The following is a 24,006-nucleotide window of genomic DNA, read 5'->3' as shown; positions in this document are numbered from 1 at the left end:
AAGGGCCTATATTGTGCTATAGGTTTTTCTATGTTACTGAAGATCTAGGATCCAGAACTAGCTAAGCTGCTATCCAAACTGTTTCAATGTAACAACATTAACAACTTGGACAATTTTGTGGAAAATTGCCCAAGCAATTGCTATCTAACATAAATCTGATTAGAATTACTGCTCAGTTAGTCTGTTTTCAGTCATCAAGTGATGGAAGCTTTTTTTCAAATACCACCAATAGCATTCTCACTAACATCTATTTTAGGTTTTTCCAGGACCAGAGTCCTCCAGATCTCTTCGAAGTCTCTTGGTTCAAACATGATTCAAACAGTTGAACTCAAGAGGAAAGATGAGAAAAAGGGCAGCTTACAGTGGTCATCAACCTACCAGCTTGCACGTTTTTGGGCTGGTGGAGTGAGCCCATGCTGTCATGTGAAGAGCATGCAAATGCTACACAGACAGCACCCTAACGTCAGGATTGAAATCTGGGTTGCTAGAGCTATCTCTTGACAATTCTGCTTAAACTTCTCATTTTTGGTGGAAGATTTGTCGCAAATGTTTTGGCTGTCTTTGGAGTTCACATGATGGCTCCTGCATCACTATGGAGGGGAACCACCACCATCCTCTTCCATGTGGCAGAACTGGTCCTCACCCTCCACTTTCTCTGGTCCTGAGGGGTAGCCACGGGTACCCACATGGACCCAGGTAACGATCCCCAACTCTTCCTCCATGGCACTGGTGCTGCTTCATGCACCCATGCTTAGCTCGTCAATTTCATCGACTCTGCTTCCAACTTCCACCTTGCCCTCAAATTCACTTGGTGCATTTCTGACACCTCCCTCTTCTTGATCTCTCTGCTGCCATCTCTGGAGACAAATAGTTGACCAACAATTTTATAAACCTATAGATTCCCATTGCTATTTTGACTATACCTCTTTCCACCCTGTTTCCTGTAAAAATGCTATTATACCCTTTTCTCAGTTCCTTCATCTCTGCTGTATCTATTCCCAGGATGAGACTTTCCTTTCCAGGATATAGCAATGCCCCCCTCCTTCAAAGAATGGGGTTTCACTTCCTCCACCTTGATGCTGTCCTCACCCACATCATTTCCATTTCCCAGATATCCACGCTCACCCCATCTTCCTGATGCCTTAACAGTGATAGAGTTCCTCTTGTTCTCACCTACCACCCATGATTCTCTGCATCCAACACATCATTCTTCATCACTTCTGCCATGTTCGAAGGGATCCTACTGCTAGACACATTTTTTACCTTACCCCCCAACCGCTTTCCAGTGATTGCTCCTTCCGTCATTACCTTGTTCATTCATCCCTCCCTATAATTTCCCTCCCTGCATTTAGCCAAAAGTGCCACACCTGCCCATTCACCATCTCCCTCATCTCCACTCAGAGCCCCAAACAGTCCTTCCATGTGAGGCAGCACTTCATCTGTGAATCTGGGGACTTCTCTTGTGTCCGGTGCTTCCGATGTAGCCTCCTCTACATTGGTAAGACCCATTGTAAATTGGGGGACAGCTTCGTTGTGCACCTCCGCTCCATCTGGCAAAATTGGAACTTCCCAGTGGCCCAGTGTTTTAATTCTGATTCCCATTCCGACATAACATTTCATGGCCTCTTCTTGTGCCAAGGTGAGGCCATCCTCAGGGTGGAGGAGAAACACCTTGATTTCCATCTGGGTGGCCTCCAACCTGGTGGAAGGAATTTTGCTTTCTCCTTCTGGTAAAATAATTCTCCCTCCCCCTCTCCTCTTCTATTCTCTCCCTGGACACTTACTACTTCTTAACTGCTATTATTTCCCATTCGGTACCCTCCTCCTTCCCTTTCTCCTATGGTCCACTCTCCTCTCCTGTCAGATTCCTTCATCTCAAGCCATTTACCTTTCCCACCCATTTGGTTTTACCCATCTCTTTCTTGCTTTCCTTCTCCCCCACCCCCCTGTATTTTTATTCTGGCGTCTTTACCCTTCCTTTCCAGTCCTGGAGAAGGGTCTCGAGCTGAAACATTGACTGTTTCTTCATTTGCATGGGTGCTGCCTAACCTGCTGAGTTTCTCCAGCCTTTTGTGTGTGTTGTTCTTGTAGTCATTTTGGATAGTGTCCTTCTTGCAGCTCTTGCCTCCCTCCTCAATAAGATGTTAATTCTGTGACTGCGTGTAGAGGATTCTTGAATTTAGATCTGACCGCTTGTGGATTTAGTTATATGTTCCAGTTTGGTACTGCCTTTGTTTGCTGACAGCAAAAGCTGGAAATTAAGAAATCCAGGCAGAAAAGGCTGAGAAGTCAAAATCTCAGCAAAACAAGGAAAAGTTAGAAATAAGTTAGGTTTTAAATAGCAAAGATAGAGAAAGAGTGGTGAGAACAGTTGGGAGTGTTTGTGAAAGGAAAAATGATAAAGGGATGCAGTGATATAGGAGGTGTGGTTGAAATGAGGGAATGTGACAAAGTCTAGTTAATTGTAGTTAATGCAGCCAGAGGAGAAGAGTAGAAGCTGTTAAGGAAGAGGGGAGTCATTTTGGAAATACTGGCATGGAAAATGTTATTATCAGAATGGATGCAATGAAACAGGAAAATGTAATTCTTACAGGAAATATTGGAAAGTCGTAGGAATTTATGGGCTCAATGGATTTTGGTTAGAAACTGTAGTTTTGGCTTCTCAGCCTTTTCTGCCTGGATTTCTTAATTTCCAGCTTTTGCTGTCAGCAAACAAAGGCAGTACCAAACTGGAGCATATAACTAAATCAACAAGAGGTCAGATCTAAATTCTACAACAATTAAAATCCTCTCGGGGAGGGAGGCAAGAGCTCCAAGAAGAACATAATGGTGAAGCAGATATAGGAAGGCAAGGGTAGAGTGAGATACGGGCTAAGTGAAAATAAGAGCTGGTTAGGAATTGGTAGCAAAGTTTGTCTTTGCTGCCAATTAGTTTATATTCTAATATCTTTAATGTGATTTTGGAAAAACTTTTCTGTTGTAAGCATACTTAGTAAATATGTTTTCTGGGAGATTGTTTGATTTCAATAAAAAGGTTTTAAAACTGTCTGAATGTGGGTGATTCTTGTTTTTTCAGGTGAAGGGAACCCGGCTCTTTTTTCTATTTCACGTATGGAGCATAAGGAGGTTTGTTCTATTTTTACTCTATAAAAGAATGCATGGGAAATTTAGTGGCTTCTTGACTACCTAATTTTAATTGCAATATTTTCTTTGCCTAACATCTGCTTTTGACCCTAATTATTTAATTTATGTGACCCTTTGGATGATCTATTTGTAAATTCTAACTCTTTTGTCCTGAGTTGAAAGGAATGTGAATTAATTACAAACTCATTCCTTCTGTTCAGTATTCTTAAGTCCTCCTGTGGGCTATTTTTAAAATTGCCTCACATCATGCTCTTAATTCATTTGTGAGACTTCTGTGTTGTACATAGTGTTCTTTATTATTCTGTATGCACATTTTTTCCAGGCTAATCCTGAAAATTCATTACATTTTGTTTTAGATTTCTGTGGATGATTTCTATTCTTTCTTACCTTCTGATTCATTCATTAGCAAGTTTGTCTAGATAGACCACAAGGTCCAACAATTGCATTGTAATGGTTGCTTTATTTATCTCATCTGCATTCTTAAAATATTTCTGCTTTTGGTTTTCGTATCTTATTGACAGCAATATTTCCAAAAAATAAACAAGAAAATCTGCAGATGCTCGAAATCCAAGCAACACACACAAAATGCTGAAGGAACTCAGCAGGCAGGGCAGCATCAATGGAAAAAACGTACATTTGACATTTCCAGCCAAGACGTTTCATGAGGACTCACGAAGGATTTTGGCCTGAAATGTTAACTGTATTCTTTTATTTAAAAAAATTGTTATGGATTGGAGGGAAGAGTCATAGAGAACTGCAGCACGGAAACAGGCCCTTTGGCCTGTCTGCTCTGCTGAACTATTCTTCTACTTATCCAAAATTCTCTTAAATGTTGAAATTGAACCTGCATTTACCACTTCTGCTCAAAGCTCATTCCATACTCTTACCACCCTTTGAGTGAAGACCTCACTCATATTCCCCTTAAACATTTTATATTTCAGCCTTAACCCATGATGTCTAGTTCTAGTCTCACATAGCCTAAGTGGAAAAAACCCTACCTCTACCCCTCATAATTTTGTGTACTTGGAAATAAAGTCTTAACCTATTCAATCTTTCCCTTCAACTCAAGTTCTCAAGACACAGCAAAATCTTTGTAAGTTTTCTTTGTACTTTTTCAATCTTACTGATATCTGTCCTGTAGGTAGGACAGAACTAGAACTGCACATACTACTTCAAATTAGTCCTCGCCAACATCTTGTACAACTTCAACATCCCAATTACTGTACTCAGAACTTGATTTATGGAGGCCAATGAGCTAAAAACTATCTCTACGATACAATCTACCTGTGACAACACTTTCAAGTAATTACAGATATGTATTCCCAGGCCCCTCTATCTACTGCACTCCTCTGTGCCCTACCATTCACTGTGCAAGGCCTACCCAACATTGTCAAAGGCGTTGCGAAAGTCCATCTAGACAATATCCACTGCCTTTCCTTCATCTACCTTCCTGCTAACTGCCTTAAAAAACTATAAGATTGGTTAGACACAGTCTACCATGCATAAAGCCAGGTTGGTTATCCCTAATCAGTTCCAAGTAATTGTATATCCAGTCTCTTAGAATACTTTCTAATAACTTCCACTACTGATGACAGGCTTACCAGCCTATAATTTCCCAGTGTATTCTTAGGGTGATTCTTAAACAAACGAATAACATTAGCTATCTTCCAATCCTCTGGCACTTCACCCATGGCTAAGGATGCTTTAAATACATCTGTTGGGGCCTCTGCAATTTCTGTGCTAGCCTCCAACAAGATCATATAGGAAATCTTGTCAGACTTTAGGGATTTATCCACCCTAATTTCCTTCTGACGGCAAGTACCTTCTCTGTAATCTATATATGGTCCATGAGCACACTGCTGTTCTGCCTCACTTCTACACACTGTCTGTCTCCTGAGTAAATACAGATGCAAAAAATCGATTTCTGATCTTCCCCCATCTCTTTCTGCTCCATGCATTGATGACCACGCTGATCTTCAGGGGACCAATTTTGTCCCTTGCTATCCTTTTGCTCTTATCTGTAGGAGCCCTTAGGATTCTCCTTCACCTTGTCTCCTAGAGCAACCTTGTACCTTCTTTTAAACCTGATTTTCCTCATGTGTTTTCTGGTATTTCTTGTACTCAAGTACCTTGTTTGTTCCTAGCTGGCTATATGTCCTTCTTAACCAGGGCTGCAATATCCTTCGAAAACTAAGGTTCCATAAACCTTTTTAATCTGACAGGAGCATACAAACTCTTTAATCTCAAAATTTCAATTTGAAGGCCTTCCGCTTAGCACATGTTCAGTGACAGGAGAGAACTCAGTAGGAGCACCGAGTAAGGAAAATTCTCATTCTTAGAATGTACAACTGGAATAAACTGTCTTCCTGTATTTTAATCCAGTGAGAATTTGTAGTAAGGATAGAAATAAAATGTAGAAGTTTTCAACCAGTAAAAGAATTTTTTTTCCTCCTTTCTTTTTCAAGAAGGCGGCACTGTTTGGAGGAATAAAATTAGGTCAAATATTAAATGTAGACAATGCATTATGATATAATTTTGAACTATTGTAACTGCTAGTAGTTTTATTGTTAGTAGTTGTAAATCAACTGTAAATGCTAATGGGAGGTTACCTTAAGAAAGCACGTAATTTATTTCTGTACTTTGTAATAATACATTCAAATTTCAAGTTAGAACTTGCTGTCATTATTTTGTGAATGAGATCTATTTATATCAGCAGTGGAAGATTGAAAAAGATCCATCCATGACCTTGCCAAGCAGTAACTGTGATAGGAGTCATAACTGATTTGTTATGACTGGTTTTACTGTTTGTTGTGGTGGATGTGAAGAAAAGGAATAAAATTGGGAATACTTTTGAGCTGGTATTCAGAAGTAGCATTTCCACATGTGTATCTAGTCAATGATATTGATTGAGAAATTATTGACTCACCTTGTACTGCATAGTAATATTATTCAAAATTAAGGAAATAAATTAGTAACAGTTTCAATGCAAACAAACCTTCTTTGAAAGAAAAACTGGAAACTCCATTATCGCAAAAAAAGAAGTGGGATGTCACAATAGGATGACCAGGAGGATTTTTTTCCCAATAGCTGAAGAAAATCCTTTGAGTAGGCTCTATAAAGCACTTGTGAGACCACACTTGGAGTATTGTGTGCAGTTTCGGGCTCCTTATTTTAGAAAGGATGTACTGACATTGGCGAAGGTTCAGAGAAGATTCACAAATGATTCCAGAAATGAAAGGGTTACCGTATGAGGAGCGTCTGGCAGCTCTTGGGCTGTATTCCCTAGAGTTCAGAAGCATGATGGGGGATATCACAGAAACATTCTGAATGTTGAAAGGCCTGAACAGATTAGATATGGCAAAGTTATTTCCCATGGTAGGGGATTCTAGGACAAGAGGGCATGACTTCAGGATTGAAGGACATCCTTTTAAACTGAGATGCGAAGAAATTTCTTCAGTGAGAGGGGGGTAAATCTGTGAAATTTGTTGCCACGAGAGGTTGTGGAGGCCAAGTCATTTGGTGCATTTAAGGCAGAGATAGATAGGTTCCTGATTAGCCAGGGCATCAAAGGGTGTGGGGATGACTGGAAGAATTGGATCAGCCCATGATTGAATGGCAGAGCAGACCCTATGGGCGAATGGGCTACTTCTGCTCCTATACCTTATGGTCTTATGAATATAATTAATTTTGTCTAACAAGAAATTTGTTAACATTTCTGTGGCAGCTCAATTCTGCAAGCATGTTTCCCTTAGTTTCAAGTCTTGAATTGAAACAGTCCTTTGAGCCCCATTCTCTCTAACTACAAAAAAAAACTTCCTCTTGCAATTCCATGGTTCCCATGGCCCATCATCAAGTAACCACTTGTATGTATGTGGGCAAAATTCTTCGATTTAGTATCTGAATCAAATAGCTTTATTCTGCTCTTGATTTTACCAGCTTTTGGTGCATCAAACTGTGTCCTCACTGGCATGTATTTAAGCTCCCGAAGATGACTAAACTAAATGGAATCATTTGTGACTTCTCATCCTTGATAGTTTGCCTGGAATTCAGCATTTAACTTGGCTTCATGTTTTTGTAAAATATGTTTCTTCAATATTATTCTCAAAGTTAATTATCAATTTACTTAAACTTATTTAACTACACATCAATTCATTTTAGTTACTTTGTGATGAAGCATTTGTGAGCCTAAGTTTATCTGTTCCTTTACGTTTAAAGGTGTCCAGTCAAAAATCAAAGTCTTCGGGATCATCCCGTTCTAGAAGGTTAGTATTTTATATGTATGAGGAACTGGAAAAATTTCTTCCATTCAATTACATCATTGTAGATTGATATTTTTTGACTGGACTATTGCTACATATTCCCTAAGAGTTGGTTGCAGGGGATATTTTACTTTTGAAGGGGAAAGTGGCTTCATTTTTAGCTCTATAACATATTTTCTTCTGATAATTTGTAAAGGATAGGATCAAGAGGTAAATGTGAATATTGCTACTGATAGGTTCTGGATTCTGTGACGATGTGTCGATTAGTTATTTTAGCAAAAGGCAAAACACTAGTGTTGCTGCCTCAAAACTTTGGCAATTCACATTCATTTCCTACTTCCAGTGTTGTCCAATGTTCAAAGTAAATTTATTATCGAAGTACATATGTCACCATATACAACCCTGAGATTTGTTTTCTTGCAGTCATACTCAGTAAATCCAAGCACCATTATAGAATCAGTGAAAGACCACACCCAACCGCACAGACAAACAACCAATGTATAAAAGACAACAAACTGCAAATACAAAAGGAATAAAATTGTAATAATAAAAATAAGACCAAACAAATTCTACTAACAGGGAAGGGGCAAAGGCTGCGCCTTAAAACCAGTCGCTTCAGGCAGTTGGGGCTCGTCAGCCACAGTTGGCAGCTCATCTAGGAGAAGGAAAACTCTGATCTCAAACCTCCGCTGCCTTGAGGCTATATCCAGTCAGGATATAGGGGAAAACCGAAGGCATTCAGTCCTACACTGAGTTCAATGCAGACTGCTGACTGGCAACTCCTGCAACGTTGCTAGTACCAACGTTGGTTAGTTCCTTTGGATTCATCAGATGCATGGAGAGGGGGAGCTTGCTACATAGGCAACAGCTAGCACACAGTGTCCATGGTCAACTCTGCCTAATGGAGACCTCTACTTTACTAATAAAAATAATATCAAGTAAATAAGATGAAAAGCCCTTGAAAGTGAGTCCAAAGGTTGTGGGGACAGTACAGTGATGGGGAGAGTGAAGTTATCCCCACAGGTTCAAGTACTTGATGGTTGATGGTTAATGACTGTTCCTGATCCTGATCCTAAGACTCCTGTACCAGCTTCCTAATGGCAGCAGTGAAAAGAGAGTATGACCTGGGTGGTTGGAGTACCTGATAATGGATGCTTTCCCACAACAGCGCTCCATGTAGATATGCTCAGTGGTGGTGATGGCTTTACCTGTGATGGAGTGGGTCGTATCCACTACTTTTTGTAGTGTGAAGTTCACACTTTCCCTTTGTGGTTTTCTCCAAATGCTCCAGTTTCCTCCCGCACACCAGAGATGAGGGATACTAGGTTAATTGACCACTATAATTTTTCCTTAGTGTACAGATGAGTGTTTTAATCTGGGGGATTTGATGGGAATGTAAGGAGAATAAAGTGGGGTTAGTGTAAGTAGGTGCTTGATAACTTGCACCAACTCTGAGGAGCTGTATAATGCCGTGAGTAAGATTTTTATTTTTAAGAAAAAAGGTCTTGAGTACTGTCAGCTTGCCAGCTTCACTGAAGGAAACCATTTGAAACTTTTGGTAGTTTTAAGTTTGTTGGAAATAACTGAAGCTGGCATCTCCTACACTAATGAAAGTAGCGGTGTCAAAGTGGCACACCATGAATATTCCAGTGATCCATGGTGCTATTGTGCTTCTGATGGTGAAACTTTTTGCAAACTTTGAAAGCGATATTTAATTTTCTTTTTGAAGGAAACCCTCTTTTGTTACAAAGCACATTGTATCAGATGATGAAACATCAAATGACAATACATCTGATTGTGAAAAACTAACTTCAAATATTGAGGACACAGACGATTTAGATGTGAATTGTTTGCCTAAAGGTAGGTCTCACAGTTTTGTACACTTCAAAATGTTTGGGAAATGCTGTAAGCACAAATCTGCACTTTTGGTAATTGAAAATGGCTATGGTATGACTTGGTAAATAATCATTATAATTTCTAGAGGATAAAATGTAAACTGTTCGATGAATCTAAGTTGAATATCTAGCATTGAAAATTCTAGAACGCCACACCATTTTTTACATTAGAGCATCGAGGAAAACTGTTAAATACTTTGTCAGAGATGGTACCTAAAATGCACACAGATTTTACCCAGATATTCATATGTATGGCATCTTTTGTTTAAAGTGTGTTGAATGTGAAGAATGTGGTGCCTTGTAACTTCCCTTTGTGCTTAGGTCCTGATTTTAATGGTGCCTCAATGGAGACTTTGCCCAGACTATTCTCCACAGGACATGGGGAACATCAAAAGGATAGTCCAGTGTGGGTTTCTCTTTCCTGCTGTGTGTAGCTGGTTCAGTACAACACTGATATCTGGCTAGGAGTAAGCCACCAGCTTCTTCTATCTCCTGTTAACTTAACAGCTTTTCTCTTTAAAGAAAAATAGCTAATATTAATTGTCTATTTTTAATAATGTTTAATATTTTACATTTAAATTTTTTTTAATCACCTTTTAAGGCACAGTAGTTGTACAGCCTGAACCAGTATGGAATGAAGATAAAGATAACTTTCGAGGACCTGAATTTAGAAACAGAAATCCTAAGAACAAAATGGAAACATCTAAGAAACGTGGAGGTAGACAAAATATTTTGTTCAACTATTAAAATTCTAATGATGTTGTAGTTTTCTCTAAATGCTTGATTAAGTTATTGAAATTATTTTGAGTCTTGTCCAGGCTGGTTGCAGAGGAAGAATGGATTTGGTTTCGATTTTTAAGTGTGAAAATAAGGTTTAAAACATAAGTAATAATTTTAAAACCAGCAATTGTTGTTTTTGGACAAGAATTCAATCCCTCGGCCCTGTTCCTTTTATTGAGATTATGATTGGTTAGGAATGAGTCACCAGCTAAGACTGAGAGGGATTAAATTCTGTGTTCACTTCCTTAAAACCTAGCAAAATCCTGAACCCTGGGTTTAAGATTGTTACATTAACAGGTAACCCATGTGCAAGTAAGTGCTGTTAAGGCTTTCATTAATTTCTCTCTTGATTGTCCTGATTTTGATTTTGTCGTAGGTCATCTTGTCCTATCCTTCTCATCAGCAAAAATCTGTCAACCTTTCAAATTCCTTTTAAAACTTCCCCCATTTGCCCCTGAATGTGTCAACAAATGAAACCCTGTAATTTTAATCTCGGAATCAAATCATGGAGTGGCATTAATAAAAATGTGGTTCTGTGATGTGCTCACTTCCAAACTGTAGTATTACTCAGAATTGTGTGCACAACTTTGGATGTAATTGGAGAAGTAGCCGTATTGTCACAGTAAAACTTCACGAATATTGCATTCAAGCCCTTGTACGTAAGGGCTAGCATACAACTATTTTTAAATCTGATCAGTATGTTCAGTTATCTGTATTTATAGACAGCTGCTGTTTCGTGTTTCTTAACTTTTTAAATACTAAATTGTCCAGAATGACTGATTTCAAACTTGACTGCATTTATATACTGTAGGCCTTCAGTTAATGTCTGTTTTATGGTCTACTCCATAATTGTTCACTGTTTGGCAATTAGTCCGGCTGCAAAGTGTGATGCCAATGGAGTGAGGACATGACTGTTGTTTTATTGTTTCCGCCTCTTTTTTTAATAGCATTTCTGATTTTCCTAGACTTTCAAAACGACTTGGCTTAGGAATCTTCTTGTGACAGCATACATTGTTAACTAATCAGAAGGAATTCTAAAATTATAAGTAATTTGAATTGAAAAGCAAACATAAGGAATCTGAAATAAAACAAACATACAGTGGCTTGAAAAAGTATTCAGCCCCACCACTTTGTGCACATAAATGAGCATTACAACCAGGGATTTTGATCCATTTAACTGAGAATTTAATTTGTGAATCACGTGCTCCTTTTCTTTACGGTAGAGCCCAAAAAAACAGGGAAAATTGTAAACCATGAAAAACTAAAATTCAAAAACTGAAATAGCAGCAGTTCAAAAATATTCATCCCTCTTTGCTCGTTACTTAGTTGAACCACCTTTTGCAGCTATTACAGCCAGTAGTCTTTTTGGATAAATCCCTATTAGCTTTGCACAACACAATGGAGTAAGATTTGCCCATTCCTCCTTGCTAAATTGCTCAAGCAATGGGGCACAGCAGAGGACAACAATCTTGAGGTTTTGCTAGAAATGTTCATTCGGGTTAAGGTCAGGATTCTGACTGGGCCAGTCAAGGACATCAATTTTCTTCATTTGAAGCCACTGCATGTTTGCTTTGGTAGTGTGCATTGGGTCCTGATGAAGAATGAACTTAGAAACATAGGAAACCTATGACACATTACATCCCTTCGGCTCACAATGCTACCTGTACTTATACTAGAAATTACCTTGGTTTACCCATAGCCCTCTATTCATCTAAACTCCATGTACCTATCCAGGAGCCTCTTAAAAGACCCTATTGTACCCATCTTCACCACAGTTGCTGGCAGCCCATTCCAAGCACTCACCATTCTCTGATTTAAAAAAAAACTTACCCCTGACATTCCCTTTGTACCTACTTCCAAGCACCTTAAAGTTGTGCCCTCTCATGTTAGCCATTTCAGCTCTGGGGAAAAAGCTTCTGACTATCCACATGATTAATGCCTCTCATCTTATACACCTCTATCAGGTCATTTCTCATCCTCTGTTGCTCCAAGAAGAAAAGGCCAAGTTCATTCAACATACTCTCGTAAGGCATGCTCCCCAATCCAGGCAACATCCTTATAAACCTCCTCTGCACCCTTTCTGTAGTTTTCACATCCTTCCTGGAGTGAGGTGACGAGAACTGAGCATAGTACTCGAAGTGGGGTCTGACTAGGATCTATACAGCTGTAACATTACATCTCGGCTCTTGAATCCAATCCCTCGGTTGATGAAGGCTAATGTACCATATGCCTTCATAACCACACAGTCAACCTGCGCAACAGCTTTGAGTGTCCTATGGACATAGACCCCAAGATCCCTCTGATCTTCCACACTACCAAGAGTGTTACCATTAATACTATATTCTGCCAACATATTTGATCTACCAAAATGAACCACCTTACACTTACCTGGGTTCAACTCCATCTGCCACTTCGCAGCCCAGTTTTGCATCCTATCAATGTCCCACTGTAACTTCTGACAGCCCTCCACACTATCCACAGCACCCCCAACCTTTGTGTCATCATCAAATTTACTAACCCATCCCTCCACTTCCTCATTCGGGTCATTTATAAAAATCATGAAGAGAAGGGTTTCCCAGAATAGATCCCTGAGATACACCACTGGTCACCGACCTCTATGCAGAATATGACCTGTCTACAACCACTCTTTGGCTTCTGTGGATAAGCCATTTCTGGATCCACAAAGCAATGTCCTCTTGGATCCCATGCCTCCTTACATTCTCAATAAGCCTTGCATAGGGTACCATATCAAATGCCTTGCTGAAATCTAATTCAGTCAGGCTCATAAGGCTTGCCCTGCCTTTGACAAAGCCATGCTGACTATTCCTAATCATATTATGCCTCTCCAAATGTTCATAAATCCTGCCTCTCAGGATTTTCTCCATCAACTTACCAACCACTGAAGTAAGACTCACTGGTCTATAATTTCCTGGGCTTTCACTACTCCCTTTCTTGAATAAGTGAACAACATCTGCAACCCTCCAATCCTGTGGAACCTCCTCCGTCCGCATTGATAATGCAAAGATTATTGCCAGAGGCTCAGCAATCTGCTCCCTCGCCTCCCACAGTAGCCTGGGGTACGTCTCGTCCAGTTCTGGTGAGTTAACCAACTTAGATGCTTTCCAAAAGCTCCAGCACATCCTCTTTCTTAACGTCTATATGCTCAAGCTTTTCAATCCACTGTAAGTTATCCCTACTATCGCCAAGGTCCTTTCCCGTAGTGAATACTGAAGCAAAGTATTCATTATGTACCTGTGCTATCTCCTCTGGTTCCATACACACTTTTTCACTATTACACTTGATTGATCCTATTCTCTCACATCTTATCCTCTTGCTCTTCCCATACTTGTAGAATGCCTTGGGGTTTTCTTTAACCTGCTTGCCAAAGCCTTCTCATGGCTCCTTCACGCTCTCCTAATTTCATTCTTAAGCTCCTTCCTGCTAGCCTTATAATTTTCTACATCTCTATCATTAACTACTTTTTTGTTTAACCTTTAGTAAGCTTTTCTTTTCTTCTTAACTAGATTTTCAACAGTCTTTGTACATCATGGAGGCACGACTGCACAAGCGCGTGGACGTCAGTGAGTTAGAACAGCGAGAAGAGTTTAAAAAGAAGACAGCTTTATAGAGCAGGTAACAGAGTAGAGGGAGACAGAGTAGGAGGGCTTTGGCTCAACGGGTCTTAGGCGTTAATGGGTTGAGGCGAGTTCAGTTACTTGTGAAGAATAGAAACAGGAAGTATGTGTGTGAGACTGGTATTCTGTAATGGGTGTCAGATGTGGGAAGTCTGGGAGACTCCCAGCCTCCCAGATGGCGACAGCTGCATCAGGTGTATCAAACTGCTGCTCCTTAGGGACCGTGTTAGTGACTGGGGATGCAGCTCAATGACCTTCATCTGGTCAGGGAGAGTGAGGAGGTGATAGAGAGGAGCTATAGGCAAGTAGTCACACCGGGTCCTCGGGAGACAGACAAATGGGTAATAGTCAGGAGAGGGAAGGGCAAGAGTCAGATAGTACAGAGTACCCCTGTGGCTTTCTCCCTTAACAATAAGTATTCCTGTTTGAGTACTGTTGTGGGAGGGGGGGGGGCCTCCTCCTTGGGGGAAGCAACAGTGGCCACAGCTTTGGCACAGAGTCCGGCCCTGTGCCTTAGAAGTGTAGGGAAAGGAAGAGGATGGCAGCGGTGATAGGGGACTCTAAGCTCATCAGCTTTGTTCATGATACTCCTTGCATTAAAATAGATGCATCTGAAATCATCGGTCTGAGGGCGTCCCTTCTCTATCACCTGCCTATCCTCCCTCTCGCACTGTACTCAAGCTTTCTCTATTTGTGAGCCAACCACCCATTCCTCCATCTCTTCAGTTCGGTTCCCACCCCCCATCAATTCTAGTTTAAACTCTCCTCAATAGCTTTAGCAAACTTCCCTACCAGGATATTGGTCCCCCTCGGATTCAAGTGCAACCCATCCTTATTGTACAGGTCATGTCTGCTCCAAAAGAGGTCCCAATGATCCAGAAATCTGAATCCCTGCCCCTTGCTCCAATCCCTCAGCCACACATTTATTCTCCTCCTCACTCTTTCTACACTCACTGTCGCGTGGCACAGGCAGTAATCCCGAGATTACTGCCTTTGAGGTCCTGCTTTTCAACTTCCTTCCTAACTCCCTATAGTCTGTTTTCAGGACCTGTTCCCTTTTCCTACCTATGTCGTTGATACCAATATTACCACGACCTCTGGCTGTTCACCTTCCCACTTCAGGGTGTTGTGGATGCGATCAGAAACATCCCGGACCCTGGCACCTGGGAGGCAAACTACCATCCGTGTTTCTTTCCTGTGTCTACAGATCGCCTGTCTGACCCCCTAACTGTAGAGTTGTCTATCACTACTGCCATCCTCTTCCTTTCCCTACCCTTCTGAGCCAGAGGCACAGCCACGTTGCTTTCCCCAGGTAGGTTCCCCCCTAGCAGTACTCAAACAGTAGTACTTGTTAAAGGGGGACAGCCACCGTTTCTGACTCTTTCCCTTCCCTTTCCTGACTGTTACCCACTTATCTGTCTCCTGAGGTGCCAGTGTGACTACTTGCTTATAGCTCTTCTCTATTACCTCTTCACTTTCCCTGATCAGACGAAGATCATCGAGCTGCAGCTTGATGCACCTGGTGCAGATGTGGCCATCTGGGAGGCTGGGAGTCTCCTGGACATCCCACATCTGACACCCAGTACAGTACACCAGTCTCACAGACATACTTCCTATTCTTTGCAAATAAGTTACCTCGCCTCGACCCATTATCGCCGAAGCTCTGTTGAGCCAAAACCCTCGTACTTAGACTCCCTCTACTTCTTTTTAAACTCTTCGTGCCGGTCTAACTCGCTGATGTCCACACGCCTCTGCAGTCATTCCTCGATCAAACTGCCAAAGAAAAAAATGTTCTCCTTTTGTACTCTTCCTGCCCCAGTTTAAGCTTTCTGGCAGTGGCTAGTTTTTTATTCAGGATCTCTCTATACTTAGCAGCTTTCATCTTCCCATCAATCTTGACCAGATTTACCATACTTTACAGTAGGGATGGTGTTACTTGGCTGATGCACACAATATTTGATTTACTTCACATGTACTGCTTAGTATTGAGGCCAAAATGTTCCACTTTAGTCTCAATCAGACCACAAGACCTTCTTCCACATGTTTATAGTATCTTCTAAGTGATGGGCAAGGATGTGCTTATTTTAACCAGGGCTTCTTCCTTGTTACTTTTCCATTAAAACCCTTTTTGTGCAAGGCCTTAGAGATTGTGGAGCCATGAACTTCATCTCCAGTTGTAGCCACTGACTCGTTCAGCTCACTCATACTTCTCACTTAGCATCACCAAAACTTCTCTTAGCAGTACCATTCTTCTCCGGTGACTAAGTTTAGTGGGCCGACCTAGGCAGTGTGTCTGCAGTTTCATATTTTTTCCACTGTCACAATAAACTGCACTGAGCTTGCAGGTACGTTTCGAGGTCTTGGACCCTTTCCCAGATTTGTGCTTCTCTATGGTAATTTCTCTGACTTGTCCTGAATGCTCTTTTGTCTAAAGAGCAGGGTAGTGTGATTTGGTCTGTTGAAAATTTACCATACTGTTAAGACCTTACAGAGAGAGTGGATATTTATTCTATTGAATTCATTGAAAACAGGTGATCCTTCAATTATCTAGGTACATTACATATTGGGTGAGTTGGTAAGATCCAGTATTGTACCTGCAGAAAGTTAGCATAGTAATTACAAACAGGATGAATATTTTTATCAGCCTCGCATTTTTGTTTTATGATTTTTAATATATTGTTGACAGATTTTGTAATTTCTCTTTTGTTTTGACATGATGGAGAATGTTTGTAGATTAGGTCAAAAAAATCCTACTTCAATATATTTTAAATTTAGAAAATGGGACTAATGTGAAAATAGTTGTGGGGGACAAACTACTTTTTCAAGGCACTGTAGATGCTCTGACAAATAATTACCATTTCTGGTTAATTTATTAGTTTGCCCTTTCTCCATAGATGCTAAGTATTTCCTGTGCTTATTATTTTAAAAATTAACTATTATTCAGAATTTTGACTTTAAAGGATATTTTGGGATGAAGATTTTTGCTTCATTGGTTTTGCCTGGATTAATCTTTATCCTAATGTAGTTCCTGATTTGGGTTAGCAAGTGAATTTATTTCTAGAATTCTGATTCGGAACTTTAAAACTTAAAATCTAGTGGTATGCTAATCCTTACAACCGGTCTTGAATGCAGTAAGGGTGATTTTTTATCATGGATATATTGGCTGTTGGTCCCTTTGCACCTGAAGGTGTGCAACATAATTCTGGGTACTAGATTGCATTAGAAATACAGTTCTGTCTTTTATTTTGGCAGCTGTTGAGCTAATATACAATGTAAACTTGACACTTTTCACTGCCAGATGAAAATCTGCAAGGAATAGTCAGCTGCACTGCTTGCGGGCAGCAAGTAAACCACTTTCACAAGGATTCAGTCCAGCGGCATCCTGCACTGAAAGTTCTTATTTGTAAGGTAGGTGTTTTTCAAATATACCATGCTCCAGTGAAATATGAGCAGCTATTTATGATGTAATGATCAGGTATTTAAAGCAATTAAATAAGTGGCAAATTTAAGCATGACTAAGAATGCTCCTGTATGGAGGTCTTATCAGGTTAATTTTATTTGGCTGACGTGGAAGGCTAAATCCTTAAACGTTTCATACAATGTGGAAATCCATGGATTTGCATTAATTAATTGCAAGGGTAGTCACTTTATCTTCTTGAGAATCTGATGTATAGGCACCATCCTCTGGCCAGATGGGTTTTTGATACTTTATAATGTTAGCATGATGCTAATACAGCTCGGGGTGTTCTAGAGTTCAGTTCCATCACCATTCTCTAAAGAGACTCTGTAATTCCTCCTCGAATGCATGGGTTTTCTCCCTGTCCTCTGGTTTCCCCCCACAGTCCGGAGATGTATCTGGTGGTATAATTGGTCATTGTAAATTATCTTGTGATTAGGTTGGGGTTAATTGGGTTTGTTGAGGTGGCTTGAAGTGCAGGAATGGCCTGCTCCGCAAGGTATCGCTGAGTCAGTAATGTTGATTATGCTGTAGAGTTTGAAGTCTGATTTATATTTTGTAAGACTGGAAGTATAGTCTTTCAAAACTTGATAGCTTGCATAATAAAATAGAATCTTGTTCATAAGATGTCAGATGCTTAATAGGCCTTCATAACCAACTGCTGACATAACTTAGAATTCAAAAGGTTTTCTCCCTCTAATTATGGAGCATACCACTTTATTGGAATAAATTCTCTGGTTTCGTTTTGTTAATGAATTCCTCTTTTGGAGCAAGCAAGGGCAAGGGCTGCAGTTACTGTGAAGATTGATTTCAATATACTTGGCAGAGCAGTGGCGTAACTGAGTTAAGTAAAGGATTGTAATAATACAGCTGTTTAAATGCTTTCATGATGTATGTAACTGAGTTCTAATGTACATTTTACAGAACTGTCATAAGTACTATATGAGTGATGACATTAGCAGAGATGCTGATGATATGGATGAACAGTGCAGGTGAGCAGAGCTTTATTTCCCTTTACTTATTATAGTCACATTCCTGAAGTTTGAACTCTGGTTCAATCAATGTGGTGTTTTATTCATTCCCTTTTTACACAAGTTTAAAAAATGAAAATTTAACATTAGAACTTTCAGGTGTTAAAGCTCCATTGGGTTAAGTGCCTAAAACCTCGTAGCACAAAAAAATAGGATTGGAAAAGTTTAATCATCAAATTTTAAGGATCATTTTGATTAGACTTTGTGGCTCAAGGGTATTTGTTGAAGCTTGCCTGATTCAATTCTTGTACCTCTGCAATTATGACAAATTTATTATTTTGTTCCTAGGTTTGTTTCCCTCCCCTTCCCTCAGGATACATAGTCAGGGTGCCATTTAAAATATCCACTCTCGCTGGGCTGCCGAGATTCTTGTCTCATTGTCATGGGTGATTATAGAAAAGGATTGGGGTGGATAGGGTGTGGAAAGTGTTAACATGATCATAGCATGAATCCTGCGCACCTTTGTTTCAAGTAGATTAAAGTTGACCTTAAGTTCTGAACCAGTAAAGCAAAGATATAACAAACCAGTTTAATGGGAGGTTTCCATTTCAAACTTGAGATAATTACTAATTTTTAAAAGGCTGAAGACTGAGCTATCATGAAGATACAACAGCCATTTTCAGAGCTGGATGCTTTTTACAGCTCAGCACTTGGATACATGTTTAAGTAGGAATCAGATTTTTGTATTTCATTCTTAACAGTTTCAATGAGATGAATGTAATTTTTTTGTACTAAAACTGCATGTGATGCAATTCCTTGCCATGTTGCTCTTGTTGCAGCTGTTGGCTTGAGTCATCTATTAAAGAAAATAATTTCAAGGATCAAGATGATTATTCCTCTGACACAGTGTGTTTTTTTTATTGTACTCATATTTGTTCTTCGCTGCAGATGGTGTGCTGAAGGTGGAAATCTGATTTGTTGTGACTTTTGTCACAATGCATTTTGTAAAAGCTGCATATTGCGTAACCTGGGTAGAAAAGAACTTTCCAATATTATGGATGAAAACAAAAAGTGGTACTGCTATGTATGTAATCCAGAGCCTTTACTGGATTTGGTCACAGCTTGTGACAGTGTATTTGAGTGTCTTGATCAGCTATGGCAACAAAACAAAAGGAAGAAAGACTTCGAAAAGTTTAAATTTGACAATGAGAAATGCAAGTCTCCAGGCCCTCATGACAGTGACAAGTCTGTAGATCAAGATTATAAAAATACTCAAAGAATTTCCAGTAAAGATTGTAATGGACAGGAAAAAGATACAAGTTCATTGAAGAGTCTTTCTTCAGGATCTGGAACTATTACATATTCCTACAAGGCATTGAAAGTACCAAAAGAGATTCTGAAGAAGGCTCGCAAGCTAATTGATACAACTGCTAACTTGAATATTAGCTTTGTTAATTTTTTAAAACAAAAAGACTTGGGTGAGTCTGAGCCTAATGTAAACATGAGACAATTGAGAGCTTTTAAATCTGTGCTTGGTGATCTAAAGAAAGTACATCATGCATTGGAGGAGGTTATAGATAAAGAAATTCAAGACTTGGAAACGGAGCAAAAAAAATCTTCTGAATCCTTACAAGATTGTGTTATCAAAGTTGAGGCACAGAAATCCACTAAAAATGAGAATAATGCAGTACCTGGTAAAACAATTGCAGAAAAATCAGTTTTGACAGAAGACAAATCTGATCAAATGGAAGTGACTTTGGTTTCAAGTGAACTTGATAAGGCTACTGAAGATGAAAAAATAAAGACAGACAAAGACAAATTAATGCTTAATCCAGCAGTAAATAGTATTGCTAATGACTGTTCATTAAGTGACCCTTTGGACAAAAACAATTCTGATGCTCCACAAGGGAGCTCAAGTGAGGGGCTTGAATCAGAAATGGCAGAAGCCACTTTACTTAACAGTTTAGATGAGGCATTGCATATGGGATGTGTTTCTTCACTAACTGGAGGTTTGTTTGAGGCTTCTGACTCATTGCTACCAGATATGGATACAGTGAATAATTCTGCAGATCAATGTGCAATGCCAGATACTGTGTTATCAAATGCACCTGTTGAAAGTCGTAATAATTCAGAAAAATCTTCAGAGTTTGACTCCGATTCGAGTACAAAATGTTCAGTGAAACGTGAAATTTCAACAAAATTGCCCTCCGTTTCACAGAAGAAGGGTAAGAAAACAGCACAGGGTGTACGTGGGAAAAATTTGCCGAAGAGGAGTAAACGAGGTGTAGTTGAGGCAGGGGGTGGTGGTGATAGTGAAGCAGAGGCTGGGGCAAATGAAGCTGAGTCTGCAGGGCATGATGACAAAGAAGTTGAGGTTCCTGGGGATATTGGCAGTGATGCAGAGGCTGCTGGGGATGGGAGTGAAGGTGAAGCAATGAGGGATAATACTGATGCTGGTGAAGTTGATGACAATAGTGGTGCTGAAGTTGCATCAGCATCTGATACAGGTGAAGATAAGAACCATGATACTGGAGAAGACAGTGGTGACAGAAATGGTGACCAAGTTAATATAGGGCTTGGGGATGGCATCAGTGCTGCAGGCAGTATAACTAAAAACAAAAAGATTGCAGAGAAATCTGAAATGAGCAAAACAAATTTTACAAAAAGAAGGAAGAAAAAATCCAATGAAGAAAATGTTGAAAACGATACTGCAAATGATGCATTGGTTCTGTCGGAGGACCCTGATACAAAGCGCTCACCTCGTATAAAGACTACACCCCTAAGACGTCCTGGAGGGGCAGGGACTGTCAATTCTAGATCAGAGGAAGACACTGATAGTGGTGGTGGCAAAAAACGGAGGAAATCAAAAAATAAATCAAAGGACAATGAAAAAGTAAATTCTTCAGGCAAAGTCAAAACTGGCCGATCAAAAACATCAAATGAGAGTGTCAAGTCTGAGATGGAAGAATCTGATCCTAATAAATCAGATACATTGCATAAACCTGGTGAACAAATTACCTCTGATTCTGATGAGATACCAGAGGTGCTGAGAAAGGCAGCAGTGAAACATGATAGTTCATCTGATGCTGATAATAAGGATAGTGATTCATCACAAAAAGGTAAAAAGACAAGGTTGTTTGACCTGAGAAAACGAATGCCACGAGCAAATAGCACAGATGGTCTTAAACGGAAGAGGAAGTGTTCGACCTCCAGTTCAGATGTTGGTGGAAAGGAAAGAAAAAGAACTAGTAAAAGGACTTGCGTTATTAATAAAAAAAGACGACATCATTCTGACTCCTCCAACTATGATTCTGACCTAGAAAAGGAAATCAAGAACTTGAGTAAAATCAGTGCTGCAAAAAAATCATCTTCAAAGAAAGCAAAAAAGCAGGCGACAGAGGAAGATGAGGATGATTCATTCAAAGATGATGAGAAAGCTTCTGCAAAATCTGTTCAAGAGAAAACAACGCGATTGAAACGCAAGAAAAGAGCTATGGAAAGAAAGCAAACCTCTTCATCCTCGTCAGATGGTGATGAAGCAGCTGAGCAAATGGACAAGCATGATCTTCCTGGAGAAGGAAGCAGCGATGAACAAAAAATACAGCCTATCATGGAAAACGTTCTGCTTGCGACTGGATCTCGATTTTGCCAGTCATCAGGTAGGTGAATTTTAGCTGGTATTTTTACATATTGCATGAGTGCCTTGTATTGTGTTCTCAAAGCATGCCATATTTAACTATATTGGCTTTCTCAAAACACTTGGCAAGAACACTTGGAGGAATGTAAGGTGGGGGGTTATATGGGAGGCAGGGTTTGAGGGTCGGCACAACATTGTGGGCTGAAGGGCCTGTAATGTGCTGTACTATTCTATGTTCTATGAACCTTGGCTCTGTACTCTCCTATCAGGCCCCCTCCCCCCCCCCCCCCCAGCCCTGCATCTCTTTCACCAATCAACTTCCTAGCGCTTTACTTCATCCCAATTTCAGCTATCATCTTGTGTTTCTCTCTCCCCTCCCTCACCTTTTAAATCTACTCATTTTTTCCTCCAGTCTTGCCAAAGGGTCTCGGCCCGAGATGTCGACTGTGCTTTTTTTTTCCATACATGCTGTTTGGCCTGCTGAGTTCTTCCAATATTTTATGTGTGTTATCTTGAAAACTGAGTTAGTTTTCTTAGTATAGTAATAAAAGACCAAACTCTAAATTTTTTATTGCTATGTTAAATATTATTTTTAGTAAGTGAAGGAAATCAATGGTGAATTGAGTGCATACTTTTGAAAGTCATTTTTAGTATCTGATCATTGTTGGCAACATATATATTGCCCATCTCTGACTGCTCTTAATAAGGTAATCGTGAGCAACCACCTTGAAACGCTTGTTACGTACCCCGTAACTGGGTCACTTACCAGCAAAGATAGAGAGGTCCGTTGAAGTCTGATGGTACTATTTTTAACAGTATTTATTGATAAAAATACACAAAAATAATATCAATGCAAACGTACAGATAATATACGTCGTCAATACTAAATCTAAAAGCGCGGGTATAATAATAATCAATAAGAAATAGCTCTATTGTTGTCTAGGGGATAATGGATTGTCCGATGGAAATATAAAAGTCATTCAGTTCAGGCAGGCTTCCGCCTTTGGGGACCGCTGGGTTTTCAATTGTTGGAGAGAGAGAGAGAGAGAGATTTTGGAACTTGCCAGATTTTCCTTTTATATGATGTTGATCCTTCGAAATTTCGTTGGTGTCCTTTTCTTTTTAGCTAAGCCATTCTTCCGTGGTCAGTCCCGCCAATCCCAGGCAACGGGAAAGGACGCACGTGGGCCCCACCGGCTGTCGCTATTAAATGCTGTCACAGGATTTCTAGCGTTTCTCCTGGTGTGTCTGAAGGGGTTGTTCCCCAGACCCTCTTTTATCCTTACTCACGGGGTCTCAGATGTCAATCAGGTTGGGATGATGCAATCCCTCAACCAGCCCACTCTGGTCATTCCCTGAGGGCTTCAGTGAATAGTACAGTACTCAATACACAATTCCATCTCCAAGAGACAATGGCCGTTATCTGTGGCTTTGTATCGCTGAGGGGCCAGGACATTCCAAAACCTTGAGGATTCTCTCTTATTTCCTGAGTCCCAGACCCGAATTAATAGCGATCTTGCGATTCTCAAAAAGGAGGGGCTACTTTGTACCCTTCGGCCCCTCAGAGTTGTGGCACATTCGTAACACCCCCTTTCTTCAAAGCGTTTTTACCATCGGTGAAAACGAAGTAATACAGAGTCTTACAGGATTTTAGAATCTAACACCATACAAAAGTGTTTTTTTTTCTACAGAGTAATACAGTTATTAATTAGTTATCAATTAATAATACAGTTATTAATAATAATAAATACAATAATCAAGTAATACAGTTATCAATTCAGCATCTAAACAGTTAACAATTATATTGTGACTTCCTTTAATATCTTAACATCTTGTACCTTACTACAGTCTTGTAGCATCAGACTCCAATTTAATAACCACCTATTTTTATTCCTTTTCTTCAGCCAACAAAAACTAAAGAGTTGTGATCTTAGCTTACGTGTATACTACAAAAGTTCATGCAAATACTAATCTTTATGTTACTTTCAAACTGAACAGTCAGTCTTCCATGGGGGTTGTCTTTATTATTCACATGCTTTGTCGAAATCCCTTAAAACCGGATCCTGTCAGTTAAAATGGCGTCCCGTCAACCCTTGCCCCTTTTCCAGTTAACTCCCACGTGGTGAGCTTGTGCCCCATGGCGAAATAGGCTTTTGCCCGCACCTTTCATAGGAGTTATTTTATCAGCAATGTGTTCCAAACTTAGACCATTTTCTGAATTTCCACAC

The 24,006-nt window shown here is 40.0% G+C and overlaps 1 protein-coding gene across 7 annotated transcripts in view; it reads left to right on the top strand.

Moving 5' to 3' along the window:
* Nucleotides 1-24,006, top strand: part of atrx (ATRX chromatin remodeler) — a 196,316-nt gene that overhangs the window by 29,888 nt on the left and 142,422 nt on the right. For all 7 annotated transcript variants that reach the window (XM_073057943.1, XM_073057939.1, XM_073057942.1 and 4 more), the window contains 7 exons: nt 3,077-3,126; nt 7,360-7,406; nt 9,133-9,263; nt 9,900-10,016; nt 17,012-17,121; nt 18,095-18,162; nt 19,090-21,800. In XM_073057943.1, coding sequence (XP_072914044.1) covers nt 3,112-3,126; nt 7,360-7,406; nt 9,133-9,263; nt 9,900-10,016; nt 17,012-17,121; nt 18,095-18,162; nt 19,090-21,800 — 3,199 coding nt within the window. In that variant the 5' untranslated portion in view covers nt 3,077-3,111. The remainder of the gene's footprint in view (nt 1-3,076; nt 3,127-7,359; nt 7,407-9,132; nt 9,264-9,899; nt 10,017-17,011; nt 17,122-18,094; nt 18,163-19,089; nt 21,801-24,006) is intronic.

This window comes from Hemitrygon akajei, chromosome 10 (genome assembly GCF_048418815.1).
Source record: "Hemitrygon akajei chromosome 10, sHemAka1.3, whole genome shotgun sequence".
Taxonomy (NCBI): Eukaryota; Metazoa; Chordata; class Chondrichthyes; order Myliobatiformes; family Dasyatidae; genus Hemitrygon; species Hemitrygon akajei.
The sequence above is the reverse complement of the archived record's forward strand: the minus strand, read 5'-3'. Positions and strand labels throughout refer to the sequence as shown.